Here is a 12,093-nt window from a genome sequence, read left to right on the forward strand (position 1 = left end):
ATACCATAAATAGTCTAAAATAATTATATAGGCTGGGTTACTGTGTGCTAGAAACACCAAGTCAGATCTGAGTTCAGCACCAGTCTTTAGAAAACCACAATAGAAAATTTGTGTATACTCTTTGACTAAGAAGTTAGTCAGCCAAAAACTTGGAAAAAGTAAAGGCTGTTCCGGTTCAGAAGAAAACCTGGTGCTGGAATTAGGCTGTTTCTCTTAAGAAATTCTATTTATTCACAAGGCACATACAAATCCTGCTTCCACAAACAGAAAAGAACAACCAGCAAAAGATGCTGCTTTAGAATAGACTTTTCCAAAATGGTTTCCGCCAGCATTCAAGTACAAAACTCCTTTTAGACTTTTTTTTTTTTTTAACAGCAACATTCCATGGGATTTTAGGCTTCATCTACTGCTCCTCTCCAAGCAACCTCTCTAGCCTCTTTCTTTAACCCCTTTGCATTTTCTGCCTTTCACACACAATGTACCTCTTCATAAAACATCATCTGACAGAAATGTTCCTATTCCCACAGAAGCCCATTTTTGAGGCAGTKACAATGCTTGGATTCAAACTGCTGCTGCTTATTAAATAACTTGACAAATTCTCMCAACTCCCTTTCTATGGAAGGGGTACTAAAATTCTGGTTTTACAACATATCCACAACCTTAAGGTGATTTTTAAAAAGGGTATGCTTCAAAAACCAAGATGATTCACACTGATAAAAGATACCTTATTCTCTTTGTATCTGCTGAGATCTGCTATACAGTATTCTTTGAACAATTTATCATAATACTTCTTTGCAAGTCTCTTCTCCCTAAAACAAAATGTATTGGTTTTTATTAAATATACAAGAGAAGAACACTTGACATTGTAATGACATTAGCAAGACAAAGACATRTTTCCTTGAAAGAACAGAAGTTGTAGACCTACAAATGCAACAGATACACAYTCATTAAGGAGTAATTTCCATAAAACTGGAAAAACAAATATAAAATAAATCCACAGYACATACTAGACTGTACTTTTTCAAATTCTGATTTCTTCTGAGTTTTTGAACAGTCATTTGGGTCTCATAGTAACTAGTATTAGTTCTTTCTGTTATCAATTCATGTTGGTATTTGAGCAATATTACAATATGAAAGACCTTCTAATGGTCTTTCATTTTCAAATGCATCAAAGATCAAAGAACCATCACCAAGTATGCACAGTAATTCTTAATTAGTAGAGGAAAATACAAATTTAGTACAAGTGATCTAAAAATAACACATCCTATAATAGTTTCACGTACCAATTCATGTCTGCTTCATCTTCTTCATTCCACAGAAATCTATGGTTTTCTCTAATAACATCAAGATCCGTCTTGTCATTTGCTCTATAAAAGGACACACCTTTTTTTTAGTATGATGTAACATTAAAATAAAAATCCATCAAATAATAATTTAGTAAGCATCAATATTTTACAGTTCTGATCTCCACCTCACAACATAAAGGAATACATTGCAATGAAAAAAAACTATCAAAAATGTATTCCCTGGCATACCTGTTCCCAAATAAAAAAACTCATGATGAAAAACGGCCACTGAAATTGGGGATGACTTGACCCTGTCTGAAAACACTTTTTACACTCTTTATTGAGGACAGTGATATTAAAAGGCAGTTATAGATAGCTCTAAAGAAGTTATCATTATTCTGGACAACGGATAGCAGTTCTGCACATTTCAAAAGTGTTTCAGACTGTTATTTTGAAGGTACTGACAGATATTTCTCAATGTACCCTCAATTAATGATCACCTGTCATCTTTCCTTTTACATAACAAAAGAAGAATAATTCAGCCCATGGTAAGTTCCTATCTAAAAATATGGAAACAAAATTAAACTAGGCAGTTTTGTGTTTGGATATTTGCAATTACTGTAGTTACTATTTGTGACCAAAATAATTAGTAATTTGATACATAGCTACATCCACCTCTGCCTCAAAGCTATAATATATATTTAACAGCTTTACATAAAAGGGGAGCTTTGGGGTCAAGGAGGGGAAAGTTTGTTAACAGTTCTCACCCAGATCGTCGGAAATCCTCTATTTTGCCGCCATAGTATAAAATGTAGTCATGCACAAACTTTTTATGTCTTTCATACTAAATAAARCAATTAAGGATTGTTTCAGAAATTATTTCCTTTTGTTTTACCATAGTTTAAAAGAAAAAAAAAAATCAACAAAAATCTTCTTATATACTTTAGACAGCAACTTTTCTTCTCACAAACTGTTCAGTGATTTCCAAACAAAAGAATGATATTAATTAGCAACTTTTACTTAATAATCTCTCATAGAAACTAATTTCCAAATACAGCAAATCAATGCAATTTCATCCTTAAAACCTCATTCATCATTTTAAAAACTGTCTTCCTTTATCAAAGATGCTCTGTATGCATATACACAGAAACTTGTTTTATTTTTTCAGCTGTGATTTAGACAACAGCTTCTTTGTACTGCAGTTTTGGTTTCAAATATATTTGTACTTTTCTATTATAAAAATGATCTGGCTACTAAAATTGAATACTTTCTTACATTTTTACCATCAACATACAAATAAAAGTTGTATGCTTTAGTTTGGAAATGAAAATCATGGGAAAACATGTAATGTTTCTTAGAACACTTTGGCCTCAKAAACGTAATTTGAAATACATTTTGTACCATAATTCGAGCAAAATATGTAATTATTTATTCAGACAATAAGCTTCTTCACAAATTAAATCTTTATATATGGCTTCTCAAAAAGACTTTCAATTAACTTTTATCTCAACAGCAAAAAGAAGGTCCTGTGAAGAAGGACTCAGTATCTAGCACTGTAACTGAGAAATCCCAGTATTTTACCATAATAGATAATCTGTGCCCCATCTTCAAACTTGAAAAATGAAATAGAAGGATACAGCATCCATAGATATCAAGTGAAATCTTCTTTTTCTTGCTTCTTCCCTGTTAATAACAAACATGTTTCAGTGAAAACTATCTTTCCATTAAGAGGAAAATGTCTCACAAAAGCAAGGTATATAAAAAATACCTATCACATTCTTCAGCTGCAAATTGTCTGTGAACCACACTGCCTTGTTTTGCTTTTTGGAAWGGCTTTATCAGGAGGGCATCTTCCTCTGTTCTAAAGGTAGGTGGGATAAAAGGAAGAAAAGTTAGTCATCAAGAACTTTTCATAAGCAATAAAACTTCCATATGCTTTATCTGCCTTGCACTATTTTGAGTACCAAAAACTGTTATATTTCTATTTTCTACAAGAGTAAAATGAAACTCCAGAACCAAAGTCAGCTTGGACTTTACTCATTTGCAGAACAAAATCAGAAAGGTATTTGCTTCCAGTTGCCACTTATAGGCCRTTGCTTAAAATAGAAATTTGTAATATTTTTTTATTAATATTATCACTATAGAACCACAATGAAAAAAAACTGGAAGATTCCTCAGCTTCACTCTGACATTTAAAGTCCTTTACAAARGACTACAGCTACACAACAAAGTAGGAACAGGAAGGACAGTGCATTCATTGAATGAGAGTGACTAGCAGTAACCCTATTCCACCCCTTCATGCCAATGTCCCCACACCTCATCAAACAGCTCTGTCTCTTGTAGTGTAATCAGAAGAATCACAAATTTAAAAATCAATTGCCATGTTGTAAACCACACTTGTCAGCAGGCAGCTAAAAATACTTTTACAGTTCAATGAAGTAATAAAAAGTTAAAGATACACATTTCATCTAGGAAAAGGTATATTCAATTAATTTCATTCATGAACTGAGCTGAAGAAAAGATTTTTCCATTTTTATCAGCGGGCAGAAAGAATGGAAATCAGAAACATGAAGAAAGCAAGCCWGGGAATTTGTTTCTAGCTGTGGAATATAGAACTCTCGTAACTAAGAGCATCATTTACTCAAAAGGATATGTAAGCACAAAATTCCAATGAGGAGACTGCATAAAACAACAATTTGGAGAGAATTTAAGACTACTATTTTCCTTAAAGTGAAAATAAATACCATGATAGAGCAAGAAAAGAAAGCCACATAACAGCCCTACTGGGAATCAGCAGTGGTGTGCCAGAACAAGGATAATGATGGTATTTTTGAAAGGCTCCTGACAGTTAGTTAATATTGCACCTAGAAAGTGTGCAATGGCATTTAAAGAAAATATTATCTGAACAAAATGAGTCACTATTTTAACGGAGAACAGCTATATTTATAAAATAACTGAAATGGCACAATGCCTGTTATTGTTTCAAATATTAAAACATGATTTTTTTTCCCGGAATGCAATCAGACAATACAAAACCCAATCTTTCAACTTTTCTATAAAGGAAAACTATGCAATACTCCTAGGAAAGTTTCCAGAAAGTCTTCTTAAATAAAGTTCAATGAAAGAGCAAGGGAGAGACAGGAAAAACTAAGAAAACTATATGCAAAATCTAGGCCAAATGTTCAGTATGGTGCAGAAAATGTCAAGGAACTACAGTACAAAAGCAAAACAAATACATAAATAAATACAAATCTTTAAATATAGTAAGATCAGACTACAAAATTTGAGGCCACTAACGGTCCAAACCACTGAAAGTACTGGCCAAGGTCATCACAAATAAGAGATGTACAGGTGCATTTCAAGGATTGACCACAACACAGTTCACCAATTCCCAGGCCTCTTCACAAATTAAATAATAAAGTAGCATCAATTCTTCACTTTATATCTCTGTGTTTTATATCTACAAAGCCTGCTACCACTTGGCCTTTTTAGCCTTGCTCTCCTAGCAGTTCCATTTGTCCTGATGGATCACAGTGATGTGAASAGTGCTGCCAAAACCCGCAGTGGATACTAATGCTTGGAAAAACAAAACACTCTGCTCCAACAACTGAGGGGCAAATATACACCAGATGGAGATGGCAGAACAGATCTTAATCAGCTGCCCCTAGGAGATGACAAGCTTTGGCAAGCTTGAGATGAGGAGATGCAGAAATCAAAGAGATTGATTTTTWAAAAAAAAACATTTCAACGCCAGAATACAACGCCTACATACAACAGCATCTTCTATGCACACTAAGAGGCCATTTGTACAAAATACATAATGCAAAGTGTTAATACTGTATTACATTACCTTTTAGTCTTTTGCAGAGACTTCTCTCCACTCTCCTCATCACTAAAATCAGAATCATAGCCTCCATGGCCACGTGCCTGAAAATAATAGACTAGTCAATATATTTGCTAATGTAATATGGATATGGCATAATTACAAATCAGTACTGTCCATCATGCATAAATAAGAGGGCAAGAGAGAGCAAGCAATAAGAGCAAATTCTCATCTGCCTAAGCCAAACAAAATTCCACAGACAATGCAGAGTATATTCCAAATAACACAAGGCAAAGAAAGATCATTTTATAAAACAGATCATTTTATAAATAATTTATATGCAGATGTCCTCTTATTTAACTTTCACAYAGATGCAGAAAACTAAAAGTATGATAAATAGCTTTGGTTTTTATTTTCCAAACAATGTTCTTTATGTGAGAGAAAGGTGAGTATTTTCCCTAGGAACCAGTCTTTCAGAGGGCTGGAGAGCAGCAAGTGATATGCTCACTTTATAAAGAAAGAAAAATAGGAATAAACGATTCTTGGGCTGTGATGCAGCATTTTAGATCATTTGATCTCATACTGGTAGCTGGAAATCTGATCGAAGCAATAACTGAAATACAAAAAGACAATATGCCTGCAAAAATGTACTGCCTCATCAGCACAACATTCCYACCAGAAAATGAAACCTTTTTTTCCACACACTTTTAGACTACARTGTCAAATTAATGCATATAAGAAAAACAAAATATCCATATCATAAMGCTTTCAAACAACCAAGCACTGACTGATGCCCAGATCTATCACCAGCATTTTTCAAGGCACAGTGTCATGTTCAGTTCCTTCAGGAGAWGCAATGGTTTAAGCAGATCCAATCTCCTCTCCCTCACTCCTACTCTGGTACCTTCCTTCCAGTTTCTCTGTTACAGTTGTGAAAGTACACAYGAACCAGATCAAAAAACTCGCCCTAGTTACAAAGGAACCTATGCAAAAAAAAWATTAAAGTTCCCTTACAGTTCATCCAGAGCCCCCACAACCTACACCAGGTAGTTGAAGGGGCAGCACAGGGAGAGAGCAGCCAGAGCTGGTAACTTCATAAACCAGCACAGACTCCAAACAAACTTCTACACAACTGAGGTAAAAACAAGAGGGATGGTTATTAAGGTATCTGCATGTGGAAAGGTGCGACACACGCTACCTATCTTGTAACTGTGGATGAGAAAAGACACTGGGCTAGAAAACAAGCATGTTTGATTCAGCTGATCACTTACAATCATATTCCTCCTCAGCCAAGAAGCTGAGAAAAACAAAGCTGAAAAAAAGACATAACTSCTCAGGATGATTTTGATGAGGTGCCTTCTCTTGACGCAAATGCCTCGCAGAAATGCTGCGCTGAAGAGTCAGCTGTATCCTCTACTGACACCACCAACTCGTTTGTATCGTGCACAGTATGTAAAACACTATCTTCTCAGACTWATGGGGAAGGGATGTTTTAAAGATTTAAAAAAATGTTTTATTATTATTATTATTAATACTGTAATGTTCCTCCCACTCTTCTGGATGCTTATAAAGAACACATAATTCTCCTCTAAATATATATTTGAACAAAAGCAAATAAGAACTTTTTTCTGTTTTCTGCTTTCTATTTCCCAGGAGACATAAAAATTATCCATTACCAAGCAAAACAGAAACAAACAAAAAAACAACTCCCCCAAAACTAAACTAACTAAATCCCAAACCAAACAAGCGCAGCAGATGTCTGCTGCAATTGGTCCYCATGCACCGGCAAAAAAAGCAGCAACAATGTACTCTTATAGCTAGGTGGGTCTAACTGCCAGCCTGTTGCTACTTTTGTTACTGAAAAAAAGTCTGAACACACTTTAGACAGTTTGAACACTCCATGAATATTCAGCAAATATATTTCTATTTGGCCACTAAATTTAAAAAAATATCACGCTAATCTGGGTATGTTTTCAATGGCATTAGTAATGCTTCCCAAATGAACATCGAGAGCTTCCTTCACACTGAAAAGGGAAGAAAGTCCCAGCCAACACCATGAGCACGAAAGCATTAGACAGATGAAGCACTGAAACAGACAAGAGGAAAGCTCAAATGAAAAGACATTTTCACAAAGCAGTTGCTCTTCAATGAAGTACCCCAGGAAAGAAGCAGACATCCTCAATAATCAGCCAGGAATGACTCAAACAAAAAGAAATAAGATACAAGAAAAGCTGCTCCAACAGAGTCATACTGCAGGGCTCTCTGAAGTTGATGACTGCCTTTTGTAAAGCTGACTGCGAATATAAGGGCAGGTATGGCTAAGGACTAGGTTGCTCTTCCAACAGCTTCAGGCATTCCTCTGAATCATTACAATACCTCAAAGATAAATTCAGAGTGAAAAAGAACACAACTCATGACTGATGTCCTGACACTTCTAGATCACTTCTCCATCGAAGGCAACAGCAGCACAGACACTGCATTGGTGCTGGGTTTGACATCAGCAGCTCCAGCAGTGCTGGACCACACTCGTGGAGAGAATAATTTGCCTGGGACTGAATAATTTCTAAGCTGACACCTTAGGATGATACCAAAATGACCTGACTTTTGGTAAAACAGTGTATTTTGTGAGTTCCATCAAAGAATCTCATCCATAAATGAATCTTGCCATTTTGGAAGGAGAATGTAAACAGACACCTACTTAATACTGTATAATTTAGTGACAGATTTCTCTCCTTCTGCCCAAAAAAAAAAAAAAAAAAGAGAGCCAGACAACAATACCAGAAGAAGAAAATGTTTAATATAAGAGAAGAGCAGATAACTTTGTTCCCAGCCTGCAGATACAGACATGAACACAAAATTTAAAATAACTACTTTCCCTATTTAATAAACACTTTAATATAAACTTCTCTTGGATGGAATTTGTCAGACTCAGAATGTTTCTAGTAAATTATTAATACAAATACCAAGTGTTTTATTGCAATATAAACCTGAAAGCTACGTAATTTAAATGGTGCAGTGTATTTTGCTGTTGCATCAACTTTGAATTTTTTATTCCCAAACAACAAAACAAACCACAAAATTAAAACAAGCACAAATATGCTTTGGGGTACATTGAGCTCACTTTTAAGTAATCCAAACATCTTGGATTATTTAACAGTGAAACARCTGGAGACAAAACAGAGTCCACTTAACTCTTGGCTCCTAAAAGCCATACAAAACACAGTAAATGTACAAATGTTGTACGTAACTGATGTCAGACTGAGATACCTACTCTTGATGTCAATACAGAGCACTACAAACTGCCCAGTACTGCATTTACAGCAGCTATTTGCATCTAGAGAAGGCACCTCCTTTTATGTCTCTTCCAAGAGGATGAACACACACTGGTGAAATGGACATATCACAGTTCATGTTGACCCCTTTCCAGAACAGGTGGCTAAACAGTTTAAATAACAGTTTAAAAAGAATAAAAGAAGGCAAAACAATCCTATAAAATATGTGGCTTCTGACCTCAGGCCTAGTGTTGCCACTGCCCGTGTAAGTATTGCTCCCATCCTTCCTTTTATCTGCCCAGCACGCAGGTCTGTGGCCGTGTCTGCTCTAAGCCCAAATGTGGCCCAGAACAGGCCCGAGTGCTCACTTTAGTACAAACTATTTAGGGAGGGTCTGAAGGAAGCACAGGTTTTCCAAGAGGGCTTGAGGAGCCATCCTGGCTGGATAAAGAGTGTTGTAGGGAAGGTCAGAATGCTTCACTGCAACATGTTCGTCCCACCTTGATGCTGTCTTAATGAGACTTTGCCAATCCTAGCTGGGGGGAAAAAAAATCTAAGAACAGGCACAACTAGTGTCAAACCTATTCTTTCTTATAAAAACATTTACAAGGAGTGCTTGCATATACTGTACAGAGAACTGGGCTAACAAAGAGAGAAGGCACTCACAAGACACTGCCCCTTTATTRAAACTATGAAAGAAAAAGTAGGAGTAAAAGGTAGGTAACAGCAGACCACGACATCGAGGATTAGAGCTTTGTGGAGCTCCACAGAGAAAAATCACACCGAACACCGGCCCAGGTGTGTCGGACGCAGCTTCCGAAGCCGTTCATTCTCAGTTGCTTTCCCGCAAGTGGTCCAGTGCTGTCCCGGYCCGCCAGACCCGTCCGCCCCGCCGGAGCGGGGCATAGGCACGACCCCCCGGCTGCCCGCCCGCCCGGGGAGGCGGCTCGGCCCTTCCCCGCACGGGCACGGGCACGGCCGGGCCCCTCCGCCCGCCACCATGGAGGCCGCGGCCTCCGCCGGGCCTGTCCCCGCCCGTCCCTGTCTAAMCCCCTCCGTCCCTCCCTCCCGGCCCCACTCACGGCCGCGGAGAGGCGCAGCTGGTTGGGCTCCATGGCCGCCTCCGCCGCCCGGCCCTGCTCCCGGCCCCGGCGCTGCTCTGCGGGCCGCTCCCGGAAAGCGGGGCAGAGGCGGAGCAGGGCCGCACCGGGAGCTCCCTTCCTCCCTCCGTCCCTCCCTCCGCCGCGGGCGGGCGGCGCGGGGCAGCGAGGCGCGGGGGAGGGCGAGGGCGAGCCCGCACGGGAGGGGAGGGGAGGGGAAAGCCGCTCATCATGTGTAGGGGCGAGGGGAGTCTCTCTGCCCGGGAACCCGGTGAGCGGCCCCGGCTGCCGCCGTCTCCGCCTCTGGGAAGGTAGGACTGTGCCGCAGGCGCCCAGAGAGCCCTCAGTGCTCCCCTGTCCTTCCCGGCCCGGATCGCCCCCGCACCATCCCCCGCGCTTTCGGCCAGGGCAGTCCCTGTCGTGGGGRCACGGGCTTAGACCCCGCTGCGGGTGCCGGGGTCCGGCAGAACGGGTCCCTCGGGAGGGATCGGGGGGTGGGGGTCGTTGTTCTGGAGGAGACCTCTCGTGGAGAAGGGGACCCCTCAGGAGGGAGGCCCGGGAGGCGCTGTGCGGAGGGCAGCAGCTGCCAGGCGTGCCCGGGAGATGAGCGCTGCCCTCGGCGCGGCASAGACCGCGATCGCAGCTCGGCATGGTGATCTGTAACGCTGATTTCTGCCTGTGCCAGCGGCTGCTCTGCTTTGCAGTCGCATCTCGCAGTTAGAAGAACGAAAGGCAGAATGTGACTCAGTTTCCCTGTGAGGACCAACGGCAACTGGGCGATAAGAGTTTGTGAGCCTGTGGATTGAATCMTAAAAAGGAGCTTTATAAACCAAAAGTGTTTTCTGATAAAGTAGCTGCGAAGCACCAATCTTCGGCATTAAGTTATCAGATACAGCAATTAGCTGTCAAGGAATTGATAGTTTCCCATCAAACACAACCTGAACTGCTGAGGTTTGAAGTGCTTTAATCCATCACAGGTACTTTATTCTGGACTGTGTCAGAGTTTCCAGTTGTGTTATTGATTCCTGGGTTGTAAACCATAGATACACTTAATACAGGGAAATATTAAAAATGAAATACTGCTACTATCCTTGTAATATCCAAGTTCTAAAATCTAAGTTACATGTAGTTGTTTTTCTGCAGTAGGGCAATCACACACTGTAGTTGACAGTGTATCTATCTCCTTACCTTGGCTACCAAATCTCCACTTTCAGAATTATTTTTTTCTCCTGACCTCGTGTTTGTGTTACTCATTATGCCATTATCACTGTGGAGGGATGTAAAAACGATTCTAAAGGGTCCCATGGAAAGGAATTGGAGTGGCACTGTGCTTATCTGAGTGCATGCAGTATTCTGCTGWAGTCCTATTGTATGCGGCCTGTTTCCTCTAAAGGGCAGAGACTCCGTTGCAAAAATGGAATTATCCTAATTAATAATTTAAATATATCAAAATAAATAATGTATACCCTCMAAGCTGTAATAGCGGGCATCTTTTTGTTGTTCTTGTCTTATGGAAATGACAGACTGCTTTAGTGTGAATGAATCCTGACATGATTCTGGAAAGTGGGCCAACGTATCATTGATTATGCACTTTGAAGAAGAATGGGAAAGGTAGAGGAAAGATTTGCAATTCTTGAGTCTCTTGGCATTGTGTTGTGGCCACAAAAGCCTGCATATAGAAAAAATACAGTTTCTGGGACAGGAAAATTCTGCAGTGAGTCCAACTATAGCAACTGCTGTAAATGCTGGAATTATTTTATAAACAGCTTTTCTGAGAATAGCAGCTAGATAATTTCATCCTGTTATGTTATGCTTTTCTGATGTCTGACTGTGTTGCTGTCGAACATCACCTGCGTACTTTTTATACATGGGCTACTGTAAGCTACAGTTGGGAAATGGGTTCAGAAGTAGCCTCCTAAATAAATTGGAAGTTGAAACTGAACATGCCCTTCGCGCTTGGTATATGCATTATACTTGGCTCCAATGGGAGTGTCTCTGTAGTTTAACTCTAGCAACAGTACATTTTGACACCAAGACGGCACTTCTCTCATATGAATCCCACAAGACTGGAAGATACAGAAAAAAGAACAGATGAGATGGGCATAATTCTTTACAGGGCAGAGGGTGCTACTGTTTTAAGTTGGATTTCAGTGTCTGTACAGCCAAGCTTTAGGAGTGCAGCTTTTCTTTATAAGTAAGTCAATCCATAGGTTAGCAACCGCTGAAGAGAGCATTCTTGAACTGGCCTTAGYGCTCATCTGACCACTCCTGCTGAACTGCAGACTATCATTTTCTGCTGGCCTAACTCCTGTGACTGTACTGTTGAGGTGTCTGATGAGTAATCCTGGTGGAGCAAAAAAGAGTAAGAGATAGAGCGATGGGACAGGAGGGAAGTGGGAGGTAAGAAATAGGGGCTGCCCCTTCAGTCACAGCTTTCTTTTAGATCAGCTCAGCAGTAGTGTGAAACAATAGCTTCAAGTTACAGTTGCCCTGAACTTCMTGGTCCACAAAGGAGACATCACTGTAGTTTTAACTTTAACTTTGCCTTAAATCTAGAGTGGGTTAAGTATGAGATCTGGTGTATCCAAAAAGCTTAAGTCAGACATGGTACA

At 39.8% G+C, this 12,093-nt stretch overlaps 1 protein-coding gene across 1 annotated transcript in view; it reads right to left on the reverse strand.

The window, feature by feature from the left end:
- LOC130582555 (protein FRA10AC1) overlaps window positions 1-9,617 on the reverse strand; it is a 19,777-nt gene extending 10,160 nt beyond the window's left edge. Inside the window, exons 1-7 of the mRNA XM_057381342.1 lie at window positions 9,464-9,617; window positions 5,137-5,213; window positions 3,055-3,147; window positions 2,924-2,969; window positions 2,054-2,130; window positions 1,284-1,367; window positions 725-809 (exon numbers count right to left, since the gene is read on the reverse strand). Of these exons, the coding sequence (XP_057237325.1) occupies window positions 725-809; window positions 1,284-1,367; window positions 2,054-2,130; window positions 2,924-2,969; window positions 3,055-3,147; window positions 5,137-5,213; window positions 9,464-9,496 (495 nt within the window). The 5' untranslated portion in view covers window positions 9,497-9,617. The remainder of the gene's footprint in view (window positions 1-724; window positions 810-1,283; window positions 1,368-2,053; window positions 2,131-2,923; window positions 2,970-3,054; window positions 3,148-5,136; window positions 5,214-9,463) is intronic.
- Window positions 9,618-12,093: the final 2,476 nt, after the last annotated feature.

Source organism: Malurus melanocephalus, unplaced genomic scaffold (assembly GCF_030028575.1).
Source record: "Malurus melanocephalus ecotype Western Australia unplaced genomic scaffold, MMel_1.1 scaffold_12, whole genome shotgun sequence".
Lineage (NCBI taxonomy): Eukaryota > Metazoa > Chordata > Aves > Passeriformes > Maluridae > Malurus > Malurus melanocephalus.